General features: G+C 36.4%; 2 protein-coding genes across 6 annotated transcripts; both read right to left on the bottom strand.

Annotated features, from left to right (window-relative positions):
- Positions 1-96: 96 nt before the first annotated feature.
- Positions 97-5,954, bottom strand: LOC137717533 (YTH domain-containing protein ECT4). Of its 5 annotated transcripts, none has more exons than XM_088698520.1 (11): positions 5,642-5,800; positions 5,205-5,250; positions 4,803-4,856; positions 4,271-4,332; positions 3,369-3,444; positions 2,491-2,555; positions 2,019-2,384; positions 1,324-1,839; positions 1,007-1,219; positions 678-851; positions 97-466 (listed from the first exon to the last, which is right to left on the bottom strand). In XM_088698520.1, the coding sequence occupies exons 3-11, from the start codon at positions 4,828-4,830 to the stop codon at positions 359-361; spliced, it is 1,608 nt and encodes a 535-aa protein (XP_088554646.1). In that variant the 5' UTR covers positions 4,831-4,856; positions 5,205-5,250; positions 5,642-5,800; the 3' UTR covers positions 97-358. The 5 variants fall into 5 exon arrangements, with proteins under 5 accessions (XP_088554646.1, XP_088554645.1, XP_068313029.1 ...); XM_088698519.1 differs by having other exon boundaries at positions 3,291-3,444; positions 5,642-5,752; XM_068456928.2 differs by lacking the exon at positions 5,205-5,250 and having other exon boundaries at positions 5,642-5,954.
- Positions 5,955-10,229: 4,275 nt separating this feature from the next.
- On the bottom strand, positions 10,230-16,073 carry LOC137718394 (uncharacterized). The gene is made up of 2 exons (XM_068457933.2): positions 12,837-16,073; positions 10,230-10,774 (listed from the first exon to the last, which is right to left on the bottom strand). The coding sequence occupies exons 1-2, from the start codon at positions 15,409-15,411 to the stop codon at positions 10,350-10,352; spliced, it is 3,000 nt and encodes a 999-aa protein (XP_068314034.2). The 5' UTR covers positions 15,412-16,073; the 3' UTR covers positions 10,230-10,349.
- Between the last annotated feature and the right edge of the window lie 11,593 nt (positions 16,074-27,666).

The raw sequence follows: 27,666 nt of genomic DNA, 5'->3' as shown, positions 1-27,666 counted from the left end.
ACAGAGCACGATGGGAGCGTAAAAACCTGAGCACAAGACAAAGCACGATTGGGGCAATCTTAAATAAATCGAGTCGGCCTATGCTGCTTCCAAAAGTAAAAGCAAGGAACAACACAAACTGTGTATTGAAAAAAAATCAATCTTTCATGATAGAGCGAAAAGAAAAACATCGATTTCTAGGACAATTTGCTCACAAGAAATTCGACTTAAGACTCAACAGAAAAATAAGCCAAGCACAAAAACTAAACTCACAAACCAGCTTAGATAGAAAAATTGAAAACAAATATATAGCTCAAAAAAAACATCCTAAGAATCAAAACCTTCCAGACCTAAGGCGATGTGAGAGAACCCATTCACGTCACTGGCAGGCGTTGAGGGACATATTTTTCGTGAGCGAGATGAGAGAACCCATCCTCATCCCACCAGACTCGACATCAATGTTTCTCCCTCCAGCATTCATATGCTTCTGCAAAAGGAGGTTAATGGAAAAGGAAATTCAAACTTTAATTAGCCGCAACTTTTCGTTCATTAAAGTTGAGGGAAGTCGTATCTAAAAGTACAATATGTAAACACTATACAGAAGAAAAAAGTTGTTTGCAAAAACCAACACAGCTCTTAAACTCAATAAAATAGATATCGTACTATAATACGCATTAATCAAAGAAAATAAAACTTACAGTGATATCACCATTATCGTAATTTTCCATCTTCAAAGTTGCGGGTTTATTGCCCCTTTTGGCTTGCAGAGACTTCTCCCGATTTTCATAGAACGTAAAGTCATCTAGCAAAGATGTTTTAGCTGTGTAACTTTTAAAAATGTTCAGCATTTCCAAACCTTGCTTGTGTCCAATCTGAACATTATAATACATGTGAAAAAAGAATCTTAATTACAATCATGTCATAACAATGAAACAGAGAACATCCAATAGAGCAAACAAGGAAAATGAAGCTATAATGTGTCACGAAAAAATGCAGCAGCCAATGAGATCAAAAATAAAAATTATACCTCCTGAGTGTCCCGGGTAAAAGTTACTGGTCTGTTGTCATTGTTTTCCAGGATAATGTGCCGCAACTGAGGGTTCGGTATGTCCTTTATTACATGCCACTTTACTGGAAAGAATCCACTCCACTTGTCAACTTGCCAGAAATCCATATCTTTATTAAAATCTACCCGTCCAATCATCTCAGCTACACCAACAAACTGTCCGCTTCCGTTTACCTGAGAACAATAATAAAAGTTTATTCTCAGTGCATGACCGGGCATACTACATAATGAAACCCTATAACCCAAAAATCAAGAGAAATTGCATATACCAAACTCACCGAGAAGAAGAGAAAGATGGGGCACTGAGTGTTTGTCTCCCTCAATTTCAACTCTGCATCATGAAATGCTGCATCTAATTTCTTATTGCCGTTGGGAGTGCTGGCCCAAACATCATATTTAATGGACTTATGGACATCATCTTCACTGTAAGACTTGATGACATAAAACTTCGCTTTTTCATGATCTGTCTGAAAATCTGGTAAGTTATATTTATCCCTACGAACAGTGATTCCTAGTTCTTCCTTCTCAATTGGTGAGTCTAATGGAGAACTATTGTTGCGGGACCTTGGACCACGTGTCAACTCAGCTGAAGATTCAAAATCTTCATTCCTGTTATATTTTTCCCTTGACTTGAATCTATCATTTCCATTCAGAATTCTACCATTTGATTGGTAGTATGTTTGACCAGTAGGAGGAAACAAACCATATTTCTGGTTAGTAAATGATGAGAATCTTCCTGCTGGTGGGTAGCCCTTCAAAAGACCCGCTGAAAAATCATTGCCCAGATGAGGAACCTATAGAATAAAATTTATACTAACAGTTAGATGGTTCTTGTTATATATCAGCAAATAAATATGGAAAGTTATCATGCAATGCAACACATAACATCCATTTAATGGCTCAAGCAAATGCCGGAATCTTTTCTAACACTTAGAAATTCCTGAACCAAAGTTGCAGAAATTCTTTTCCGAACCTTGTTTAATGACTTGCCAGGTTGTGTCAGAGGTAGAGGCTTGGAAAACTTGCTTGCAAGAGGGCCACTGGCTTTAGTCGATGTAAAACCATTTGACCTAGATAAAGCAGTTGACCCAGGTCCAGCCTTAACATTTCCAGAACCAGCATTTGCTGCAGTCGAGACGTCTCCACCAAATGTTGAGTCCCAAGAATAACTAGGCGCAGCTTCTGATCCGTATGAAATAGGTGGTTGCATATATCCTGAGGAAGGATAATACTGCTGTTGGCCAACACCTTGCCCGTCCATTCCCATTAGAGTTCCTGGGGCATATGGGTTATAGCTGGGAAGGTAATACAACATTGAACCACTGTCTGACTGAGCACCCTGGATCATCATCAAGGAAAAGAATAAAATTACTGCATGCTCAATTAGAAGTGGTCACATTGATGAATAAATTTAAGCATCCAAGGCCTGATTGAAACAGCCATACCGTATGTGAACTATTAGCGTGCATATAACCATGATCATCCATCTGTGTAAACGATCCAGTATATCCTGCACCCGCAAGAAATTCGAAATTTGAGTACCAAAATGGATCTAAGTTGAAGAAATAACAGGTACTTTGACTAAAGCACAATTTAGACAAACCAGACTATATTAAACACTCTTCTGAATGTGTTCCCGTTTTTTATTCCACGATTTGATAACAGGGTTTCATGTTTTGATGAAATATACAGCTTCACTTCTTCAACAACAAAAACTTTATTGTGGGTTTCACGTTTGAACTGTATACTCATGCTAATTGCCTAGTTGCAACCATTACAAATAACAAAACATCCAAAACAAACATTCAGGAATCAAGCTCACTTAAAGAATAGACATTTACCACTCTTCCTACGTATTTGTTTATTTTAGTGACAATAGACAGATGGATTGCAGAACACGTAAGTTTTAGTACAGCAGCAAAGGTTTCCTTAAAAAACAAATTGTATTCTTCAATGGTAATCGCCACTGAAAAATAATCAGAATGCAATAAAATTATACGTGCAAAAGATGATAACAACAAAGATCTTACGCTGCTTACATGCATAAAGAAGAAATTATTTCTTCCCAAGTAAGAAGTTACAATTGAAATATAATTAGAACCTCAAGTTAAGCATTCTATAGAAGTTAAATGATCAAAACTAATACAATTCGCCACTAAAAACTCCACTAAATTCACGGCTTTAGTAGAACTCTATTACACTAATAAATTCAGATCAATTACAAAGAACCATTTTGACATCTAACCTGGGTAATAATAATTGTAACAGCTAGTAGGTGGATAGTAAACACCATGCTCTCCAACTGAGACTTGATCGGTCTCACCTTTGATGCTAGAGGTGGCATCCAATAAAGCAGACATGGACTTTGAATCAGATGCTATTCCGTCTTTCCCAGAAACCTGGAAGAGAGATACATAGAGAAGAACAGAACTATGAATATTATAGTCAAGACCGAACCTCAACACATTACCTAAAACTCACTCATGACCAAATAAATAAGCAAACAAACAAATAAAATGTAGAAAACAAAAGTACTTTTTTGAATGAGATAAAGCAATCCAATAAAAAGCTTAATAGAACACTTTGAGAAGATGGACAGCCAACAAAAATTGTTCAGAAAATTCACATGAGGCATACCAGAGATGCACCAAAGAATCATGAGGAAACAACCTGACTAGTAAAAAATGGGTATCACATACAGTTGAAGTTTTCCAATACCAACATGGGACTAATTTTTATTTTTATGTACACGTACAGTCCAATCAGTTGGATCATCCAACAAGGGATCAAGCAACAAAGCAGGTCGGTTGTACTCTGACCCAGACCAGAAGGTAAGAAAATCCAAATCAAAAGAACAAAGCTATTTGGGTTTGTTCGGGTCTTCTACTATGAATGATTAAGAATTCTAGTTGCAGCTAATCTCATTTAAGCCAACAATACATCAAACTACTAGAACCAAACCTTTCCCACTCAAGTTATGCACTTCTCTATACAACAGAGAATGTTTTAGTGTTTTCAGCACCAAACACATAATCATCACAACCGGCAAATTCAAACTTTAAGGATACAATTAAAAACACACATGCTACATTGGTATTGGAATACAAAATCCAATCAAGACATTTGTTGTTTGGCTTTTTTTTTTTTTTTTTGGGGGGTTGAAGTAGGGACAAAAAGAGAAATCGTTAAAAATTGAAACATCATGAAAAGAAAGGTTTTACATACCACTTCTTGATCACTCAATCCAGTAACAGGATCTGCCGTCACTACAGTGGATACAGGCTCTCCTGGAAACAGATAGTCAAGAAAAACATAAGATCTTTGCCCATGCAATTATAAAAAAAAGATAAACCTATTAATCCAAAAGAAAATTTTCAATTAGGTAGGCAAAAATTGAAATCAACCGGTCAATCATATGAATAGAACTTCAAGAAAATCATCACAGACTTGCAAAGACAAGCTCAAGAAGAGGAAAAAACGCGGGACTAAACAGAAAATAATTTCATAACAGCTATGCAAATCAAATACAACAACAGTGTCAAAATATATAATTTCACTCCAATACAAACAGTTCATGAAATTTTCTTCCATGACAGCACATACCAATGGCTTTTCGAAAATAATTTGCTACCAACACTTAATTGATAATTTAAAACAAACCCAGAAATTCTTTAAACCTATAAAACCCTGCAAATATGATTGTCTACTCAAACTTCAACCAAATTCCACTAAAGGCTAAGAGTTGGTCAATAATTACCTTTCTCAATTTTCTTTTCGCCCGCCATTACCAATCTTTAAAACCCAACTCAGCCTAAAACCGAACAACAAAGACGAACAAAAAAAGAGAAGGAAAAAAGAATTAGGGTTAGTAAAGAGTAACACCACTACTATCTTCCTAGGGTTTATCAGCCTTAGTTGTGTGTGACCCCAACTGAATAAACTCTCCAATTAAATTAATTAATTAATTCTAATTAAAAATTCAATATGAAATTAACCCACTTCTTTTCTTATTTTAACAAAATTTTACCAGTACACTAGGGATTATACTTTAAATGAGATTCAAAAAAATAAGAGGGGGCAATATATGCAACAGGCGCACATTAGCAAAGCCATGAAATTAGGTGCGCCTAAAAAAAGATTCGATTTTGGCATTAGATACCCTTTTTCCTTCTGATATGGATGGGTCGTCTTCGTCTTCCTTTTTTCTTTGAAAAAAAAAAAAAAAAAACACTCAGCGGAAAAATACGAGGACAAATAAATAAGAATTTTCAAAAGAAAATATCTCAGGATAAGATATTTTCCAGGAAATTTCCTTTTTTCCCAAGAAAATCTCTCTGGTTTCAACGCAGAAAAATCCAAACAAACAAAATCCAAACTAGGAACAAACAATAATTTCCGCACAAAAAAAAAAAAAGAAAATCAAGGGGGGTTCATAGTCGAATTTCATGTTAAACGCAAGAACTGAAAAATTAAAAGTTGAAATTTTAATTTAATTTTCACACAAAAACAAGCCGCTTCCACCAATCAAAACAGCGAACGAAGCGAAAATTTGATTTAAACGAACAAAAAAGGATAAAGCTGCGAAGAGAAACGAACCTAAGAAACGCGGATCGAAACGAGTGAGGCCGATCAGGCAGAACCGCTTCTGCGATTGGAATTCTAGAGAGAGAGAGAGACTGAGGAGAGAGACGGAATTAGTGAGACGAGTGTGTGAGTCGACTGCAGAAGGAGTGGGAGGGGAACCGGCACTGACGTACTGTGTGGTGTAAGCCCTTAAGAAACAAAGGAAGGATCGGAGGGTCAGGATTAGTTCCTAGTTTTATGAAGAAGGTTTTGGGGCCGTTGGATTAGTGAGGTCAGAGTAGCGGGTGCCGACGTTTTGGGAATTGGGCTTTCTCATTAATTTCCCGTTTGTTGTTTGTTTGGAGGGATTTAAAATTTGTTCTTTCGGGTCGGTTTTATGAATATTTTGCTCGTTCTACTCCGCTCCATTTTTAGCAATATAGTTTGAGGACATGACCTTTCACCAAATCATCGTGGCCAAAGGCCGAGAGCAACGGTTAGGATTTTCTTCCTTCCCCTTTTCATTCTTTTTTATCTTCTTCTTTCACATTTTTTATTTTCTCTTTCTCTTTCTATAAAAAATTAATATAAAATATTGACGTGGTTTAACCGTGACCGTTCAAATAGAAAGAAAGGGAATGAGAGGGAAAAGGGAGCAAACATCTTGCCAGCGGCTACTTTGGCAACTACAACGAAGAAAGCGACGGAGTGGTCAATTTGATCAATGCACCGTTGCACAAAAATTACAAATTTGCAACAAGAAGTATATTACAATTGGATTGGTCACCATAAGTGGCATGCTACATTGAGAAAGAGCCACATGATCCAAACTATTTGAAAGGGGTGAAGTTAAGAGGGTATGTGAAATACCCTTGCTTTGGCTAAAGCCACATCACACTAGACCTTAAGGGAATTTCAGCACTCCAGTTGGGGGGTGGGTAGCGAAGGTTGTGGGGGGGATGGATTGTGAGTATGAGATAGAGGGATGGGATGAAGGAAGGTGGTTGTGTGGGGTTGAAAAAGAATGGCATGAAAGTAGGGAGAGTGGAAATGTAAGGAAATGAAGACAATACAAAACGACGATAAATACCGGAAAAGTATGCCATTAACTCTCAAAACGACAACGAAAAACGACGTTTGTAGATGGAGCATAAGAAGGTGGGAGGTTTAGAAATAATGATGCATTTATTATAAAACCAATTGGCAATATAAAGAGTAGCACAACCTCTTATAAGCCTATGCAACGTCTTTCCTCCCATCATCAATGTAGGACTCATTCTTAGCACGCCACTTCACTTGTGGCGAATTTTCGAGCCTAACACGTGGACAACATAATAAGGTGATGTGGAGCGCGTATGACCGTTTGGCTTCACATGTGTAACAACTTGCTTTGATACCATGAAAAAAGTTGGGGTTCCACCATAAAACCAATTGGCAATATGAGTAGCCCAACTTCTTATAAGTCCATGCAAGATCTCTCATCCCATCATTGTGGGACTCGTTCTCAACACTTTTATCTTTATTTCCTGTGTTTATTATGCATATTTCATATATGTCTCCTATTTAATTGATGAACACATATTCCTTCACTTAACCGTCAAATATAAGGGTGTCACTTAGTACTACGGCGTAGTGGTAATCCTCTTCATTTGTTAGTGAGATGTCCCATTTTCGAATCTCGTGAATCATAAGTTCGAAAGCAATTTATTCTCTCACCCCTTAGTGTAATTATATCTTTGTATCATCCTCACATAACAAGGCTAGCTTTAATAAAATTGGAGATGACATTTGTTGATGCACAAAATCAATGAAGACTTCAGAACAACGTAAAGTGTCAAATTTGTAACCCTTGTTCAGTTGTTTCGGTCACCTAGTGATGATAATATGTAAAGAGATAGAGATATGGAAGCAAACACAAGATGTACGTGGTTCACCCTAAGTCTGGCTATGTCCACGGAGTACAGGAGTTCTCATTGATAGTGAAGGGTTTACACAATTACATAAGTTTAAGCATAATCATCATGAGTGGGTTCTAATGACTAGTTTAAGTACAATAATGACATTCCTCCTTAATTGTAAGAGAATGGTCTTCTTTTAAAGTTGAGGAGAGTATCCAGCTTTCGTTCGCAGTTGATGTGGGACTCTAAGAGCTTTATTCTGATGTTGACACGTGTTGTGATGTGATTGGCCTCCTGGGTGGAGGGAAACTCTTGTGCTTCAGTAGGGATGCCTCAGCATGAATCCCTCAGTGGGTCCTTGAAGGTATGAAGTTGACCGGTGCTTGGTAGTTTCGCGATTGGTCAAGTATGGTACAAACAACATTGATAATCCAAAAAACGTTTGTGTGCATTATTCGTAAGTGTATTTGAATTTCTAAATTTAGAGAGTCTGAAGTGTACAATGACTTTTTTCAAGCACTAAAAACAACACGCAATAAAATTAGAGTAATGGTACGGAGACTAAATTTGTAGATTAAATTAATAAACTAAATGAGGTGTCACCAATAAAAAAAATGAGCACGTTTATCAGCAATTAAGTAATAATCTAATCACTAACTTTCATGTCATTTAGTTTACAAATTAAATCTACCTAGCATCATCACTCATAAAATTAAATAGATGTAAATAGACTGCAATATTAACATTGTGAACCTTGATATAAAAGGGTATGTATCGCTCAGGGCCAGCCCAGGCTCAGTGCTGGCAGGGCGACCGTTCGGGGCCCAACATAATTGGGGGCACCAAAATTATTAGGATGGTATATTTATATATATTTTCATAAGATTATAAATTTATAAAATTTGGTTCAATGATAGATAAATTTAACTAGAACTGGTGGTTTTGTTGTTTGAAATTAATGAGGAGGTCTTGGGTTCAAAACACCATGTGTGCTTATTTACTTTTCAATTTTTACAAATTTCTTTTCATAAGAGTGTAAATATATAAAATTTGGCTAAATGATCAAGCAGTTTAATTAGAATCAATGATTTTTGTTGTTTAAAATTAACGAGAGATCCTAAGTTCGAAATGCTAAGTGCATGTTTATTCTTTTCAATTTTTACGAATTTTTGTTTGGTTGTTAATTTATTCTTAATTAGTAGCTAGTAGCTATGTGGGTTGTTATTTTTAAATATTTGTTTCAATTCAAGTCTAATCTTCAACAAAGAGTAATGCGTTGACCAAATTTTTAGACCAAATTTGCAAATTATATGACTTGTCATAAAAAAGTTTAAGTTAGTACCCATTTATTACTTATACATATCAATTAAAGACCCAAAAACATCATTATTTTTTTAGTCCTGTATTGACAAGGTTAGTAAATAAGAAAAAACACCTCACGATTTATACAAAAACAATTTAAAAGTTCATATAGAAAACAAAACTCATATCTATCTACTTGTAAACCTGGAGTTTTTTTTTTGTTTCCTTCTCACGATACAAAATAAATTAGTTTTTCCGTGTTTATAAATTATTAAATTTGAAGTGCTTTTCTAAGTATAATTTTATCGATGTTTTACATGTAAAAACAAATAATTTTCTTATATAAAATGAGGACACATTTTTTGGCATTGCCTCGGACCTCAAAAATCTCTGGACCAACCCTGGTATTAGTAAGAAGAAAAGCAAAATTAAGGAATATCACAACTTTCTTAGTGTTATTATCCCTCCTTTCCTAGCTTTTTATTCGGTTTATCAGGACAGAAAATAAACGGAGAGATTCATCACTGCCTTTCCGCTTCGATCTCTAGTAAAGATTTTCTCTCATTTCATCTAGAGTGCTGATATACCCACCTCGTTGTCTTATCTTCCCACCCCACTAGTTTTTAAAATTTTTACTACCACTTTTACCTTTTTGTAAAATTACATCAAAAGACCTGGAAAAATCTCCTCACCCACGCTCGCATCACCAAGGAGGCCTACGCCGTCATGGCTCTCAAGCGCGTCCCCGCTGACATCCGATCCCAGGGCGGCGTCGCCCGAATGTCCAACCCCTAGAAAGGGAAAGAGAGAAAGATCGCAAACCACCACCATTCAACTACCACCACCGTCAAACCCATACACTTTCGATCACCAACAACCGCAACACCTCGTCGGGTCCATTCGTCAATCTCAAACTGCTCCAAGAAAATCGGGTACTCGGACCCACCATTTGCCTCCACAATGTTGACGACGGTGGTTGATGGTCTAGTTATTCCAGGTTGAGTCTCACACGCAACGGCCGCGTCTCGAGATTGTTCCATGGTTGTTTATTGTTCCGTTCAGATTTGTCATAAAGTTGGTATTAGGGGTTCGATAAACCTATCATCATTTGATTTGCATATTGTAGATGTAGATGGAATTTCGAGGAGAGAGCCTCTCATGTCCAATGGCAACTGCACAGCCCAACGTCAACTAGCTTCAAATCGAGGCCATTCTACAGATGATGCAGTTGGGGTGAAAAAAAAAATGGATTTAGATATTTGAGGTTATTTTAGAAATAATTAGGGTGGATTAATAGGATTTTAGTTTTTAAATTTTTTATGATGAGTGAGATTATAATCTGGGGTGTAGAAATATGATAACGAGGTGAATCTAGTAATACTCTTCATCTATTTATACATGCCTTTCATAAATCTATTGAATAATCAAAAGAAGATTTTACTTTTCATATATATCACGGCTAGCTACAACAAAATCAAGCCACATTAAGACCATATACTAATTAAACTCCAAAAAATGAAGGAAAAAAATCGTGGTTGTTATTAAACCAAAATATCTTGTTTGAACTTGGGACATTTTCCGTCTTTTTCGACATTCTTCGATTTCTGGGAATTGGCTAAAGACGAAGAGGACTGAAAGGATTCTGGAGAGTGACGAGGAAACTCCGATAGCATTTGAACGACTTCTCTCATCGTCGGCCTCTCAACGCTGTTTTCTTGGATGCAAAGCATTGCAATGAAGAACATGTGCATTGCTTCATCTTTGGGCACAGATATAGTAAGCCTATGATCAACAATATTTGCAACATCCTCTTTCCGACAATTCGTTGCTTTCTTCGACCATTGCACTATGTCCACGCCTTCTCCAAACTCACCTACGGGCCGCCGCCCCGTCAGAAGCTCTAACAGAACCACCCCGAAGCTATATACATCGCTTTTCTCGTCCACCCTCAGCGTGTACGCATACTCTGAAACACATGCATGCATATATACAAACATCAGTACCAAACTTAGAAAGAAATAAACCTAGAAAAGAAGGGCAAGGCCCAAATTGAATTGGTTTTTGGGTTTTCGATTTGAAGCTCAATATGTTTTCTTTTATTCGAAAGAAGCCCAATAAATCGAAAGCAAAGCAAAAATTAGTTTAAAGATAAAAAATAAATAAAATAAAATAAGTGAATGGGTTGATGCAAGTTGCAAGGGGAAGAACCGAGAAGAAAGCAAAGTAGCCGAGACTTTCCACGTCGGAAGAAACCCACTTTTTGTGCTCTAAAACAAAACAAGTGGCGGGGGTGGTGGCCTAAATGTATAAAAAAACATGTATGTATAAGTGTGTGTGTGTAATTAAAATGGACGTGCATGTCGGGTTAGCTTTCACGACAGTCAAGACCTGTTGTGTTAGACATCACTGTCAGACTTCCCTCTTGTGTTGTGTCATTGTCAAATTGACCTCACAGAATACCGATTCTGATATCAAATCGAGAGAGAAGACAGTAATTAATTTACTATCGTGTTTTGATTCACTAAAATAATTATATAAGAAATGGACCCCCACAATAATCTGAGTAGTCTGGCACAGAATTTGGGAAAGGAAAGGGGAGGCAGATTGTCTGTTCTACTGTTACCGTATTTTTTTAATTTTTTTTTTTATTTGTAAGATCACGATTAAATCATGTTAATATTTTATATTTTTATTATTTTATATTTTATTATTTTTATTAAAAAATTAATATAAAATATTAATGTGTTGTAATCGTGATCCTACAAATAAGAGAAAATAAAAAAAGCACGGTAACAGGAGGGTATACAATCCGGAGAGGAGAGAGGCAGTTTGTGTGTTTTGTGGTTACCAAGAAAATTCCATGCATAATGATGTTGTTTGTTTCTTCTCTCTCTCTCTAACTGTGGACAGTGGACACAGATCACGGTGGTTTTCAGACATGTCAACTTTTAGCAAGTTCTCTTCTTCTTTTTCTTTTGTGGTCAAGTGCAAGGAGATGTGTGTGTCATGGTATTTTCTAGGGTTTCGTGTGAACTGATACTGCATGCATAGTAGATCTTGGTGCATGGCTTATGGGAGGGACTTCAAGAAAGGCATTAGGAAATCATTTACCAAGTAAAGGTATGGGAAAACGAATCACACAACTCAAAATATCAATATATAAAAGAGGGATAAGAAAATAATATACATTACCCATCTTTTTCTTACTCTTATTTAATCATGTTTATTATTTTTAATTAGATTATTCAATTTGATGACTAGAAGTAAAAAATGGTGTGTATGAAGCTTAAAAGAGTGTAAAAATTATATGAATATAAATACAGTAAACGAACTAATTTTTCTTTTTGATGTTATAAGAGGTGTAAAGATGCAACTCTCCGTCCTCTTTAATTAATTAAAAAAGGTAAGCTTAAGACTTTATGGTGTTCTTCAAAAACAGAATATATTTTGCTTCATGCAGTGGAAATTGGAAATTTACAAAAACATTCCTAACATCTTAATGGACCCAAAAACTAATTAATACCTTAAATTCTCAACCAAGAACACAAAACTAATGGCTTACATGATTACACAGGTATGTATATTCCTTATGCTCATGATGAAGTCCAAAGCATAAAGGAAAAGAAAAGTTTGTCGCCTAACAAATCTTGTGCAATTAAAGGAAGTGTTAAATTTAACAAAATGATTTTATAAATTTTTAAAACTAAATTTTTGACGCAAAATCGAGCACAATTCTAGAAATTTCTTACATTTTTTTCCTCACATCGATCCATTAGCGTTGAGAACTGAGGGCAATGATTGTCTAATGATGTGACCCACAATTTTGACAGTAGCAGAAATTCACATACTGACTAACTTAACTACCAAGTACCAACTTTGATCAACGCATCAATATATGAAATACACCGACACACTGAATTTGCATGGCTGGATTTTGAAAGGCGTTCGTTATACACAAACTACACAAAGCTTGGAATAAATTCAAAACTATAGTCAAATTGATAGGGAAGAAGAAACAATTAACATACCTGGTGCAATGTAGCCATATGAGCCTGCAATTGCAGACATGCATTCAGACGTTCCCCCATCCATCAAGAACTTGGCAAGCCCGAAATCTGCAACGTGCGCTTCGAAGCTCGAATTGAGCAAAATGTTGTTGGATTTCACGTCCCGGTGAAGAATCAATGGAGAACAATCATGGTGAAGGTAGCACAAGCCTTTGGCAGCTTCGATGGCAATTTTGTACCTCAAATTCCAGACCAAGAAACCTCCCTTCTTCCCATGCAGTGCTTCTCCCAAGCTTCCGTTTCTCATGTACTCGTAAACAAGCAGATTGGTATCCTTGTTTGAACAAAAAGCCAGCAGCCTCACAATGTTTCTATGTCGAATGTTGCCTAATGTCTGGATTTCGGCTCTGAAGCCATGATCGTGGCTGTTCGGTCCAAAACCAAGAAGCTTTTTCACAGCAATTTCAACCCCATTAGGCATTTTTCCGTGGTAGACAATCCCTGCTCCCCCTCTCCCAATCACATTACCGTCCTTCACGCATTCGAGGATGTCAGCGATTGTGAATTCCAGCTTCTGGAATGCAGTCATTTTCCATGAATCAGTACCGTTCCTTTTGAATGATTTGGCCTTGAGGATAGCAGCCGCAGCAAACACCAACGAGCATATTAGCAGGCCTAATGCGAAGATTAGCTTGAAATCCCCCGGAGGTTTTTGCGGTGTGCTTGTGATTGTGGTGAAGTTGCAAGGGTTGTTCAGGAGGGAGCCACAAAGATGGGGATTGCCCGCGAAAGCGGAGGCATTAAAGAAGGAAAATTGCCCTGATTCGGGTAGTTTTCCGGAGAAATCATTGAAGGAAAAATCAGCAATTGTGAGGCTCTTCATGGTTCCTATTGATTTGGGAATATTTTGGTTCAAGTGGTTTCTCGATATGTTCAAGTAATTCAGGATGTGAACGTTGGAAATTTCGGGTGGGATGGAGCCGGAGAGGTTGTTCTGGCTCATGTCAAGGTAAGTGAGATGAAAACAGTTTCCGATTTCTGGTGGGATTTCGCCAGAGAGTGAATTTCTGCTAAGATCAAGCTTTAGTACTTGATGGAGTTGGCCTATTGAAGGTGGGATTGGACCGGAGAATTGATTTCCACTGAGTAGGAGGATTTGGAGGGAAGAGAAATTTGAAAGCGAAAAAGGTAAAGGACCGGATAGGAGATTGTTCGACAGATTAAGCTGGCCTAATTTCACTGGCTGCGACGAGCTATTAGCTTTCTCCAACAGTATGCCAGATAGGTAATTGTTTTGCAACTCTACTAAACTCAGCAGAGGCAAATAAATTAGGCCATTTGGTATGCTACCATTCAGGTAATTCTGCCCCAGCCTCACTCTAGTGAGACTAGAACATGTCCCCAAGCCTTGAGGGATTGGACCGAAAAGAAAGTTTTTCAAGAGAATTAGTATTCTCAGCTGATTGGATGAACACAAGTTTGGTGGGATTTTACCGGTGAGCTTGTTCGAGGACAAATCGAGCAACTGAAGCTTCCCATTCTGGCCAAGTTTCTGCGGGATGATCCCGGTGAAGTTGTTCATCCACAGCCCCAGTGTTTCCAAATTAGGCAAGTCCGCGACGTAGTCTGGAATGGAGCCATGCAATCTGTTCATGAAGAGGTTGAAAAGCTTGAGCTGTTTGAGATTGGAAAACTCAAATGGGATTTCACCGGTAAGTGCATTGTTGGAGAGATCAAGATTGACCAAGTTTGTCAAGTTGCCTAGCTGCCTTGGAATTGTGCCTGAGAGAAGATTGATGTGCAAGTAAAGTGTGTTGAGCTCCTTCATATTCCCCAGCTCGCGGGGAATTGGCCCGTCCAATTCGCAGCTCGAGAGATCCATGTGAACCACATTGACCAATTTTCCAAACTCCTTTGGAATCCCACCTTCAAAAACATTGTAATATCCCAAGTAAAGCTCTCTCAAGTTAGTGAGGTTGCCCAACTCACCCGGAATTTCGCCACTGAGATCATTGCCACCAAGTGACAAGTACTCCAAGCTGGCAAAATTCCCATAAGATTTTGGGATTTTCCCACTGAAATAATTGCCTCCAAGCTCCAAAAACCTGAGCTTGTTCAAGCTCAAAATACCAAGTGGAAGAGGAGCACTGAAGTTGTTGTTATAAGCATCAAAAACTTCCAAATTGGCAATGCCCGAGTAGTCCCAATCCAGTCCTCCACTGAATTGGTTGTTGGATATGTTGAGGAACTGAAGGCTTGTGAGATTGGCAAGTGCAATGCTGCCTGTGAAGTTGTTTCCTGCAAGAGAAAGGTCGGTGAGGCGGTCGAGGCCTGAATTCAGTGGAGACACAGAGCCGGATAGACTGAAATCTGTCAAGTCCACTGCAACAACTCTTCCTCTATAGCACCGAATTCCGGCCCACAAACAAACTGACCGTGGAGACGAAGAATTCCAAGTGCTTAAGGCCGGTTCGGGGAATTGGAAGCCTTGCTTGAGAGTGACTAAAACATGAAAATCACTGACCAAGGAAGAAGCAAAACAAGATGTGCCAACAAAAGAGAAAAATGTAAAGACAATGAAAGGGAAGACCATCATGTACGTGTGTTTTTGTTTCCTGGAAAATATTCAAGAAAATTATTTTTTGAAGTATTCAAAGAGAAGATGGAGGGATTTAAGCATTTGAGATTTTCCGGGAAAGGAAGGGAAAGTAGGAGGAATCTGAGAAAAATGAAGTGAGCATGGGGTTAAGGAATCAAACATCTTCTTTCACAAAGAGTCTTCAAATACAAGGAAGAAGCTAAGCCTCTGCTTTTCTCCTTTTTCTCTCTTTATTTTCTTTGATCTTTTCTCTTCTCTCGGAGAAGAGAAGAAGAAGATTGAAATTCTGGTAAGCTATGAAACTTCTTTAGACAAAGCTAAGATGGAAAAAGCAGGAAAGGAGAGAAGAAGGTTTGTTGAGAACAAATGAAAAATAAGAGCCGTTGGATAACAAATTTAAAGTTATGATTTGGGGAGAAAAGGTAAAGTTCATAAGATGATGCTCTCTCTTTCTTTATTCACATGACAAAAATGTCCTTTAGCTTTAATCAAAGGGGATGGATGTGCTAGCTCTTTATTGCTTTGAATGAGAGGCAGTGGTGATGGAGCTGCACTTTCAAATTCAATCATTGAAATTGGTACCATTGTCTTCAAGCTTTTGGTAAATGACTATCAGCTGGTATATATCCTCAAAGCGCTGCTATCAATGACTGAAATCCGAGGTTATAGCAGTCAAGATATATGCACAAATTAAACCGATTGCAAACTTTTAATCGACAATGAAACTGAAAGAACACTATCATGATTTATATTCAAATTATTGTCTGTATAAAATTAGAAAGAATGTTTGGATAATAAATAACTTTGGTAATGATTTCCAGGAAGCAATATTAGAGTACAGCTAGCTAGCATGCTTTAATTGTTCTTCATGATCATTCAAAAAATTCACGTTTGCAGAAATTGTAAAGAAAGCATATAAACACATATTAGATCGATCATGCATGGAGGACCCATCAAATAGTAATAACATACATACATACACATATATATATATATATATATATGATAGCAGCCATGCATGCTTGCCTCATCATGTTATGACAATCTGTAAGCATCGCAGTGTGCATATGGATAATGTTCTCAATAATTGCATTTGGTTTAATATTCTAGTAGATATTGTGTTGAATTTCTATCTATGTGGAGTGACGAATTTAGGATTCTAACATCAGGTGGTCCAAATATAAAAGCTCCAAAAAAAAAAATGTTATTGGCACTTCAAAAATTTCATTTTGCACTCAAAACTTTCTATAATTAGAAAGAAAAATACACTTGTGAGAAGTGTAGAATGAGATTTTTTGAGTGCTATTAACAGTTCTAAAAAAAAAAAAAAAGTTGAACGATAAATTACCAACTTTTCATTCATAGTCTTTACACAAACATTACAAGCTACAAAGACTATATATTTGTCCACAATGAGATTTTATACTCTGAAAACATGTCATGGTAGTTTCATAATCTTCTTCTCCTTCGTTAATCATTTGCAGAACCTCCACCTGCTGGTTTGCCGTTGCACTCTTCTTCTCCACCATATGCCCAAACTTGGGTGGTCCTCCAAGATCCTCATAGCCACTAGTTATATGTACTTTCCAGTAGTCCCTAGACCTCTTGGGTCCGTTAAGGCATCCGCCACTATCTATACGTTTTGGGTTCGAAACTTTCTCATTTTCTAAATTATTGTAATAATTTTGAAACTCTCTCTCTCTCTAATAATAATAATCCAAAATAAACAAAATAAATTAGAAAAAAACACCACACCTATAAGTTGAGCCTTAGAAAATCAGTTTATTCAAAAAATTAAAAAACTAAACCAAAAAAAAAGAAAAGAAAAAAAGGAGGGGTAATTTCCGATGTGGAGTAATAAGTCGAGTCTTTTAATTGATCGTTCTTGAGCTGGAAACATGTGCCTGCTGCAACATGTGCAGTGGGTTGTAAGAAGTAAAAGATGATGATTATTAATATATGATTACTATGTTTGTTTGAATGATCAATATATAATTATGTTTGTTGTTTGAATAGGTTGCATGGAATAAGGAACCAGTGCAGTGGAAGCTTTTCTTGTGCAATGCAGCAGCAGCAGCAGCTTTATTCCCTTCGATCTCCTTCCTTGCCCTACACAGCCGGCCAGCCGGGACCAACTCTCTATGTAGTATGTAATATCGTAAGATCGATGGTGGTGGTATATTTAAGGGCTTTTTTAGAAGATGGAATAGTCTTAAAGAGAGGGCTCAAAAGTAAAAGCAGATGTATAGAAATGCATCATCTGCTTTTGATCTTCCACTTCAAATGAAAAGCAAATTAATTAAAGAAGAAAAGAAAAGACTAATTTACTTTCTTTTTTTCTTTTGGTTTCTTAAATAACAAAATCCATGACCCGCCCACCCTTCTCCTCCAAATTTCACATGGAAAAGAGTGCTCTTGTATTAACTTGAAAAAACTCACTCACTCTCTCTCTCACTCAAAGAAAAATCCATGGCCCCTCATACATGGGAAAGAGTGCTCTTCTAGCAACACATGAACTCTCTCTCTCTCTCTCTCTCTCTCTCAAAAATATATGTACAAGTGGTAGGGTTTTGTCATGCAAATGCAAATACTATAGCGCATGGCTGGCTTGGCCCCACTGTGATACTCTCATGGCAAGGAATGAGTAGTTGTGTGGAAGAGTGTGCAGAGGTGTCTCAATATATCTTATATTGAAGGTTTCGACAAAAAAAAATCGATCTTATTGAAGGGCAGGCCTGCCCTTTCGAAGGGTCACTGTCTTTGTGCCCTTGTTGACCTTAAGTTTATGAAAACCCTAATGTGGTCACTGATCAGTGTGAATTATGCAAACAGCCAAGAGAAGGATTGGATTGAAAATCAAAGATTTACTCAATATTGAGATACTATTTTGTGATCAATCGTGCCCTTGTATGCATCAACTTCTAGTCCACGGGACCATTAGGTATCGTATTGTGTGCATCAGATTTATTTAATTTTGTCATATATGGTATGAGGTATTATTTTGGAGACGTCAGGAATTTATAAAGCCTTACAAGGAATTAGGCCATTTTTCGTATTTCCAATTTTTTTTTTTTTTTTGGAATCTCAACTTAAATTATAATACTAAAGCATGTTTACTCACATGCTGAATCCAATGGCCAGATAATCTTAGAAAGAACCGAAGTGACAGTAATTTGCATGATACAAGTCAATTATAGCCTAGAAAGATGCAGGCATTTCTCTAAATGTGCTCAAAGTTACCCAGTTAAAATTGTTTGTGTGTTAGCCTCACAAATTCATCACTCGTGACTGAGTGTGTAAGGATGTGAATAAATGTCACACATTAAAAATTTACAAGGATCTATAAGGAGTTGGATCACTCCTCTATTACCAATTGGTTTTTGGGTGGATCATCAACTTCCGTCAAAGAGGTTTGTAACTCAGTTGATTAAGAACATTAACTCATCCTTGCACCTGAAGTCTCAAGTTCAGTTCCCCTATCCCACAAGTCACTTGTATAAAAAGAAGAGACAAAAGCTATATAAATGAGAAGTACTCAAATATAACTATCTATAATCACGTGTTCATTTCTTAAGTGTGGTTAATTATGTATATATTTTTATTTCTCCTAATAGGTGTAACAAATTATATACGATCATAATTTTCTCTCTCGACACATGACGATAATTGACAAACAATGTGGGACTGCAAAGTTTTTGATAATTGACTTCACATGGCACTACCAAATTGGCCAAAAGAGAGAACCATATTCGCCTCTCCTTTTGCCAATTGAGGCAAAAAAAAAAATTTCTCAATACTGATTCGAGCTAAAAGGATGTACATATGTTCTTTAACGTGCACGGCTTTAAAAATTAAATAAATTACTAAATTTTTTTCTTTGGCCTAAGTTTTGGATTACAAAATCAAAGTTCAAGCAAAGCGATTCCTTCGAATATATTGTAAAATGTGTAAAAAAATATATTGTAAAAAGACTCAAAAATAAGCAAACAAGATAGCCAAAGTGTCTCTAAAACCAAATCTGACTATATCCGAGTGATAAGTTAAGACAGAGAGAGTTGACATCGTCACTTGTATCCATGTTCATGGGAAGGGAAGATTAAAAATATACGACAAACAAGCATTAGTTGCAAGTAATTTCTGCAATCTCAATCTCACAATCTTAATATAATTATAAACAATTTGTAGAACCAAGTGATCTACTTCGAAATAATTAATTAGTAAAGAAAATGAGATTAAAAAGATCAATAATGATGTTTCATATTATTGCTGGTACAGTCTATAATATATGTCATCATTTTATGAAAGTATCAAAAAATGTGTAAAAAATGATGTCACTTTAATTTGTAAATAATAATACTCATAACTTAACACATTATTATTTCAACGTATGTGTATCTTATTTTCTTGTTCTGAAACCCTATTATACTCATATTTCAAAAAAATTCAACAAACAATCTAAAAAAGAAATTAAATATAAACAGTAAATGGGTTAATGGTGTTGATTTAGAGTGTAGCTTGCTCACTACCCTAAGGTGGTGGTATGATCACCATCCTATTAATTACCGTTTGATTATTTTAAGTTTCAAGATTTGTATAGTAGATAGATTAAATCAAACTTATTCAACGGCAATTAATAGAGTGGTGAGCATCACCATTATTTTAGAACAGTGAGTAAAAATATTTTCAGATTTATGAATGAGAGCAACAAAAGGAGGACAACCATACAAATTGGTGCCAGATGGAACTAATTAAAAAAGGTTGTATAAAATAGACAACATGATTACATATCTCACATATGAAACCAATGCTGAGACAGAAAGAACATTATCGCCCTTTGAATAGGAGGAACCCAATTTATGAAAGTCATCAACATCTCACGTCCCTTTAATTGGATTAGGAATGCCTTTGGCGATGCCCCAGAGAGCTTTATTCCTCTAAAGATAGGGGTTTTGACCGTCTCAAAGGGCAAAGGAATCATCCTTGTAAATAAGGTGGCAAATAAAAGGTTTGTCCTTGTATGTAAGCATCCCTCAATGAAGGAAAAACAAAAAGAAACAAACGTTTAAGGGATAAAGAGAATAAAGAGAAAAGAGAAAGACATTGTGCTATACCTCTCTGTCAACGTTAATTATGAGCATTTTAAAGGATAAAAACATTATGCTTCACATGAATGACTAGAATGAACGCATATAATATGGATATGAATTGTTGCTCAAAATTTTTGAACGCACTGACCATGAAAGGAAATCAATTGCAATATGCATATGATACATATTTGTATGTAGAAGGAGTTGAAAACTAGAGTAGGCAGAACAGATGGATAAACAGATTACGAAACTACTTTATAAACTGTAAACAAAGAAACACTAGCTACAAGATTTGTCAATAAAGCTACATAATATGAAGAGACTACGTCTTGAGAGACTTACAACTACATAATTACAATACATTCTATTTAGAGAGAATTAACCTTAATCCAATAGGCAACAAATGCAAATCCTTAACCTACAAGAAAACTAATCATTATCCAACAAGAAAAACCATAAAAAAATTATATAAACTAAAAGGGCTAATTTTCCAACTCACAACCCCCCAAATCCGAGGTCCAACTCATAACCATGTGAGTTTGCCAACAGACAGATGCTTGTGAACTCTCAATTCTCAGTCCAAAGTCGGCCGCTGATTTTTTGTTTTGGATTAGGTGTCGAGTTTGCCAACAGACAGATGCATGTGGATCATCTCACCCCTCTTTTCTCTCACTTTCAAACTCTCAATTCTCAAACCTAGCACAACAGCCCCCCACCCCACCCCCCAAACCGTGTCTTACATTCTTCTTTCCTACACCTCCATTGTGAATCTCTCCGAACGAAATCTCTCTCATCTCACCCCCTCTTTCTTTTGGAGTAGGATTCTCACCCCTCCTATTTCCATCATTTTCCCTCCCCTCCTCTCACCCATTGTTTTTGGTCTTATTGTCTCTACAAAAAAATAAAATAAAAAATAAAATAAATTAATATAAGATATTGACGAGACTTAACTGTAACCGTTTAAGTAGGAGGGGAGATAATCCTCTTCCCCTTCTTCTCTTCCTTATCCTCAATCCAAAGTCAGCTGATGATTTTTCCGGATTTGTTGGAGAGGAGCTTTAATCCGAAAGACGGGTTCAAATTGGATGCGCTGATGAGCTTGGATTGTATTGTGTTTGTCTTCCTTTTGGTGTGTTGGTTTATGGGTCAGATTCTTGCGTTTTGGGTCAGGTGTTGAGATTGCCCATTGTACTGAAACTCTCTCATATTGTACCGAAACTGAACTGGTATTGAAAAATTCGGCACACCTTCGGTTCCACCCCCATACCGTACCATACCGATACCAAAATTTTGCTTCAGTTTCGATTACACACCTATCCCAAACCGTACCATGCGCACTCCTAACATCAACCCACGAGCGAGGAAGCTAATTCCATACAATAGACAAATGGATAGTTGTAGGAAGTCGAGAGCATGTAGGTCTTCCGATAACCCTTCAAATGTTTGGTATGCGTCTCTTTTGTGCCCACCAAACATTTGATGTAATACTTCGCATATATCGGCAACACCGGGCATGTTGCGTCGAGAGCACTCGAGAAATTCTCTCGATAGCACTCAGATTGCTTCGGCATATGTCAGTATCCGTTGACATAATGCAAGAGAGTTCAGTTGATGATAATAAGTCCACCAAGTGTTTGATTATATCCAACAAGAATATCGTGTATATATAATTTTTCCTTAAATTATATCCAACAAGGATATCTTGTACATATAATAGAATAATCCAACGTAACCTCAAAAGAAGAAGCACAACATAAACATATATAGCAAGACAAACAATTCGTGTACGTGGGGAATGCTAGATCTTTCGAAATTTTGAATAACCATCTCAAACACATGCAAGCAACAATATGCATTTCACACACACATAATTCTTCAAAACCTTTGTCCTACATATTTTCTTGCAATTGTTTAATTAGATTACCCCTTGATGTTTGATTGTTTATTAACTAATTAATCAAATGTCGGACAACAATATCAAGGCCCCCATGGCTAGCAACTAAGATTGTGTAGCTAAGATTCTTTATGCAAGATTTTGTTCAAGTTTTGTTTTGTCCATACCATGAAAAACTTCTTAACCTATTTGAATGACATAAGTACGCATGCAAAGCAACACATAAAGGCCCCTTAAATCTCAAATTCTTGTCTTTATCTGATTTCTTTATTTCCTTTACAAAGGTTTTGCTTTAGTTTGTGTTTTTATCGAGAACAGTACATCAGGACCAACATTACCTGGAGGGTTTTTCCCTTTGACTAACTAAAGCATGTATGACTCCATGTGTAATTACAATACACACACATGCATATATGCTTTTCTGAAGAATTTTTCAAATAAACTTATTTGATTGTGCTGTGTATGTATATACACATATACACACATGGTTTCTACTAGCTAGTCCTGATACAGACTATGATCATCTCTTGATCTTTCTATGCGGATCCCGTTGAGTTTAATTCATCTTTACCAACTTGCATGCACTTTGAATCAAACGGCCACGATGACATGGTCTGCAGGCTCCGCATAGAAACATCAGGAGTATCTGGATCCTCCTGATACTATTGAAGAAAGGTGATACTTCAATTTTATCCCCTTCAGTTAATAGGAAAAAAAATAATATATATAAACCAAACCAAACTGAAGTACAAAAAGAAAGCAAACAATTGAACACAAGATAATAGCAGGCAATTTTTTTTTTATATTTTTATTTATGAAAATCGATATATATAAATTTCAAAAGAGCCAGGAATAGGCTAAGAAGTACAAGGGGTAGAGTTGTCCTCCTCAACTAAATCACTAATCAAAGAGGGAGTTTCTTCATCCCATATACTATCTCCTCCATAATGGAGGGCAAAACGGGCTAACCCATGGGCTACGGAATTGGCTTGGCAACGGATGTAGGACGCAATAGCTTCAACGATCGAATGCAGCAAAAACTTAGCATCCTCTATGCTAGGTCCAATGGGGGACACATCCTTAGAAGACCCATGTAAAGCTAACACGATCTGAAGCGAATCACTCTAAAAAAAAATACCATGAAAACCCTATGAACCGCCAACAGAAGCCCTTCTCTAACTGCTAAAGCCTCAATTTGAATAGGAGTGAACACATCTTCGCATCTCCTACTCACAGCAGCAACACACACTCCATTCGAGTCCCTGTTCCATTTGATGGAGATATATATACTTGGGTAACAGTGGGAAATCCAGTTATCAGCGGCGTCATCCCTTAGAGTATCGATATTGCTTCTTCCTTTCAAGCTGCAACACCAATGGAGGATGAGTAGGTGTGATAGAGACTAGAGGGTGGCAAAGCATGAGAGTTGTAACGATAGCACATATGAGGCTTTGAAGTCCCATAGCTACAATTACCACAGGGTGAACCAGTGATTTTGGATGAATTTCAGGCTCATATTCTATACGACACATTATGGGTTCAATTTCTACCACTCGTGAATCGCACGATGGTAGCTAGGGAAAGTTGAAATGCCTTTGTTAGTTCCCGGCCCTTGGAAGGGTGGATTGCCGTTACGAAGCAACTAGTTGGTCCCCTTTTTAAGAGAGGGAAACAAAAAAAAAGCCTCCCATAGCTACGTCTTTTGGCTAGACGAATTTAAGATTATGTCATGACTTAAGGCTTGTGATGTATCAAATGTCTAATTTTCAAAACATAATTTAATTGTATAATAGTAACTAGGCACTTAATATTATGATTTAGCAGTATTTTTCTACATTATATTCATTAATACTTTTTATATTAAATTTAAAATTTTCTTCTCACCTAGGTTTCTGTATATTGTTGATTTGCAACAGAATGTCATTGTATCTTGAGAAACGAGAACCGGTAAATCCTGAAAACCCATGTGAGGCATAATATCGTTTTAAGGGCATAGTGTACAACGAGCCTCGACCAAGTTACGTTTCTCTACAACTCTTTCATGTGCGTTGTGTATAAGTATCAGAGTGTAAAATGTTTGCCCCCACTAAAATTTTCAAGTTTTTCTAACCCTTATCTATGTATGATTAAGCAACTATTTCTATACATCATTACATGATTTATTTCATGAATTTCCGAAATGATTTTATACCTAATTTTCCAACACAATATACTGTATCAGTGACGTTGACCACTTATGGATTAGCAGTATAATTCCAATTGCCATGGTATATATCGTACGAGCCATAAAGTTTCCTATTTTGATGGCTATTTAATTAATTTTTTAATTGATATTTTTATCATTTGAGTGGCTCCAACAAGTGCTATTCGTGTCATATCAATTGTTAATCATATGTGTAGAATATCTCTTATCAGGAATAATTAAGGGTACCAAAGAGAATCTAGTGACATAATTAAGATTTGACCTAATTAAGGGTACGAAAAAGAGTCTAGTGACATAATTAAGATTTGACCTAAAAGAATAAGAACAGACACATGGTGCAAGTATGACATATGAATATCTAAATTGAGATCCTTTCCGGATCCTTGCGTTTGGACCGAAGGATTGGAAGTTTTGTATCACTCATTTTAAATCTTATAATTTTTATTAACTCATTTCACAAACTCATTTTACACAAAATAAGATTTCACATCTATCTTTCAATCTCTTTAACAATTCGAATTTTCAAAATTTTAAACTCGGAACACAAAAAATCAGAAATGAAAAAAGGATATCTCGACTCTGAATATCTGATCTCTGACTCAGCAAAAACCCTAATCTTTCAAGACATATAATTGTTATAATAGGAATACGTCATCCAAGGTCTGCGTTGTGGATCGTGTGCTTTTATAATTATATGACATCATAGCTTTGTTTGGAGATACAGGGATTGTGTTGACCCTGCTGGCAAATTGACCATGGTGGAATTCCAAGTCACGTTGAAATGGGTTTGTCATCTTTGTCGTACAAGGAAATTGATCGTATCTCTTCCATCAAGATCACTAAATTAAGTGATCCAAATCTCTAAAATTTTATTTAACGGTTTATTTATTTTGATTTTTTAAAAATTATAATAATTTTTTACTGTTTGATGAAATTTCAAAGACTCAGATCATTTAATCCGATGACCTTGATGAAAGAGATTCGAAGAGAATCTCTTTAAATTCTAAAATATATGCTTGCCACTCATGCTCTCTAATGCGACATGTATATTTATCGATATATTACCTATCGATCCCTACTCAGCTCTAAGTTGAAAGCATATCTTCACCACTCACCTTTATTATTACGTCCTTAATGCATCTCAAGGGGCATATTTAGTATTTAAAATGTGCCTCGATTTGATCATAGTCATTCAAATGCATAGATAATGGGACATTATATTCACACACTTCAAATTACTTCTCTCACACTTTTTTAATTTTTTAATATTTTTCTATCAAGTGTTAGTGGTGTGTAGAAAATATTAAAAAAATTTAAAAAGTGTGAGAGAAGTAATTTAGGATGTGTGAATATAATTGATGGTATAGGAACTAAGTGATATATTTATGATGAACCGTTTATTTATTTAATACATTTAGATGAATGACCACGATCTCCTAATCAAATGATCTTTTGTATGAGTGATCTTCAAAAGAAGATTAAGGAGAAAAAGGTTATGTTCATCATTTGCTTTAGGTTTTTTTTATCCAAAATGGTCTATGAGATTTGCATAACACATCACCTTGGTATCTGAGATTGAAAATCAATATAAATGGTCCCTGAGATTGTCCACCATCAATTATTTTGGTCATTCCGTTAAAAACTCCGTTAAGTAAGCGGAGTTCTTGGCCAAAAGTTTGGGCAATTTTCAAAGCTTCGTAACTCAATCGTTTCTTAACCAAATTCGACCTATAATATATCAAAATGAAGATAGAAAAGTGTAGAACAAGATTATACCTAGTTAGAAGCCAAATGGTTGCCAGAGATGGCTGGAAAATAGCCTGAAAGGTGAATAGTCCTTGGGAAAACTAGAAAACTCGCCAGAGATTTGGTAAACTTTAAACATTCATAACTTCTTCAATACTCAACGAAATCGAGTGATTCAAAAACAAAAATCATACTTCTCGACGAGATGAAGAGAATGGTACCTTTCTTGAAGGCTAAATCGCCGTGGTTTGGCCGAAAAATGGCTCGAAAGTGGCTGTCTTGGTCATCAAGTTAGCCACTTTCGATCCATTTTCCGGCCAAACCACGACGAGTTAACCTTGAAGAAAGGTACCATTCTCTTCATCTCGTCGAGAAGTATGATTTCGATTTCATTGAATATTGAAGAAGTTATGAACTTTTAAAGTTTACCCAGTTTTCGGCGAGTTATCCAGTTTTCCCCCACGGACCAGTCACCTTTCAGGCTATTTTCCGGCCATCTCCGGCGACCAATAGGTATAATCTTGTTCTACACTTTCCTATCTTCATTTTGATATATTATGGGTCAAATTTGGTTAAGAAACGATTGAGTCACGAAGCTTTGAAAATTGCCTAAACTTCCGGCCAAGAGCTCCGGAACACTTAACGGAGTTTTTAATGGAATGACCAAAATAATGGATGGTGGATTACCTCAGGGATCATTCCTATTGATTTTCAATCTCAAGAACCAAAGTAATGTATAATGCAAATCTCAAATACCATTTTAACTAAAAAGCCTTTGCTTTAATGCAAAAGAGCTTTTGGCAAAAATTGAAAATTTTGGAACCACAATGACAAATATGCTCATGATTTAGAACATGCTTAATTGTTTTAATACAACTACACTAAGGGGTGGTTAATAAATTGGTATTGAACTCGTATTTTATAAATTTAAGCTTAAATTATTTACTTATAAATGAAGAAAAATATCATTATACTATAATCTAAAGTATATATATTTACATTATACCATTGTCTAAATGCTTCATGGGCTGGTCGACCCAGGTTCGCATGGACTAAACCTGCCTCATAAATTCTCCAAACCTAGTATAAGTTTTTTCTTCATGAGTTGGTCGACCCAGGTTCATCTCACAGATTCTTTTTTTTTTTTTGGATGAAAGGGCGATTTTTTTTGAAAAGGGGTGTGATATGCATGTTGGACCGAATCCGATAGTTACAGGCCTCGTACAAAAGCCCAACTTAACCCCAACTCAATTGTGCCCTAAATCTAACGGACAACAATCCATGTAAACATTTAGACAAGTTAATCGTAGCCGTGGGTTCCG

This window comes from Pyrus communis, chromosome 8 (genome assembly GCF_041283825.1).
Source record: "Pyrus communis isolate YQ-2024b chromosome 8, ASM4128382v1, whole genome shotgun sequence".
Classification (NCBI taxonomy): domain Eukaryota; kingdom Viridiplantae; phylum Streptophyta; class Magnoliopsida; order Rosales; family Rosaceae; genus Pyrus; species Pyrus communis.
Note: the sequence above shows the minus strand (reverse complement) of the source record. Positions and strands in the feature narration are given on the sequence as shown.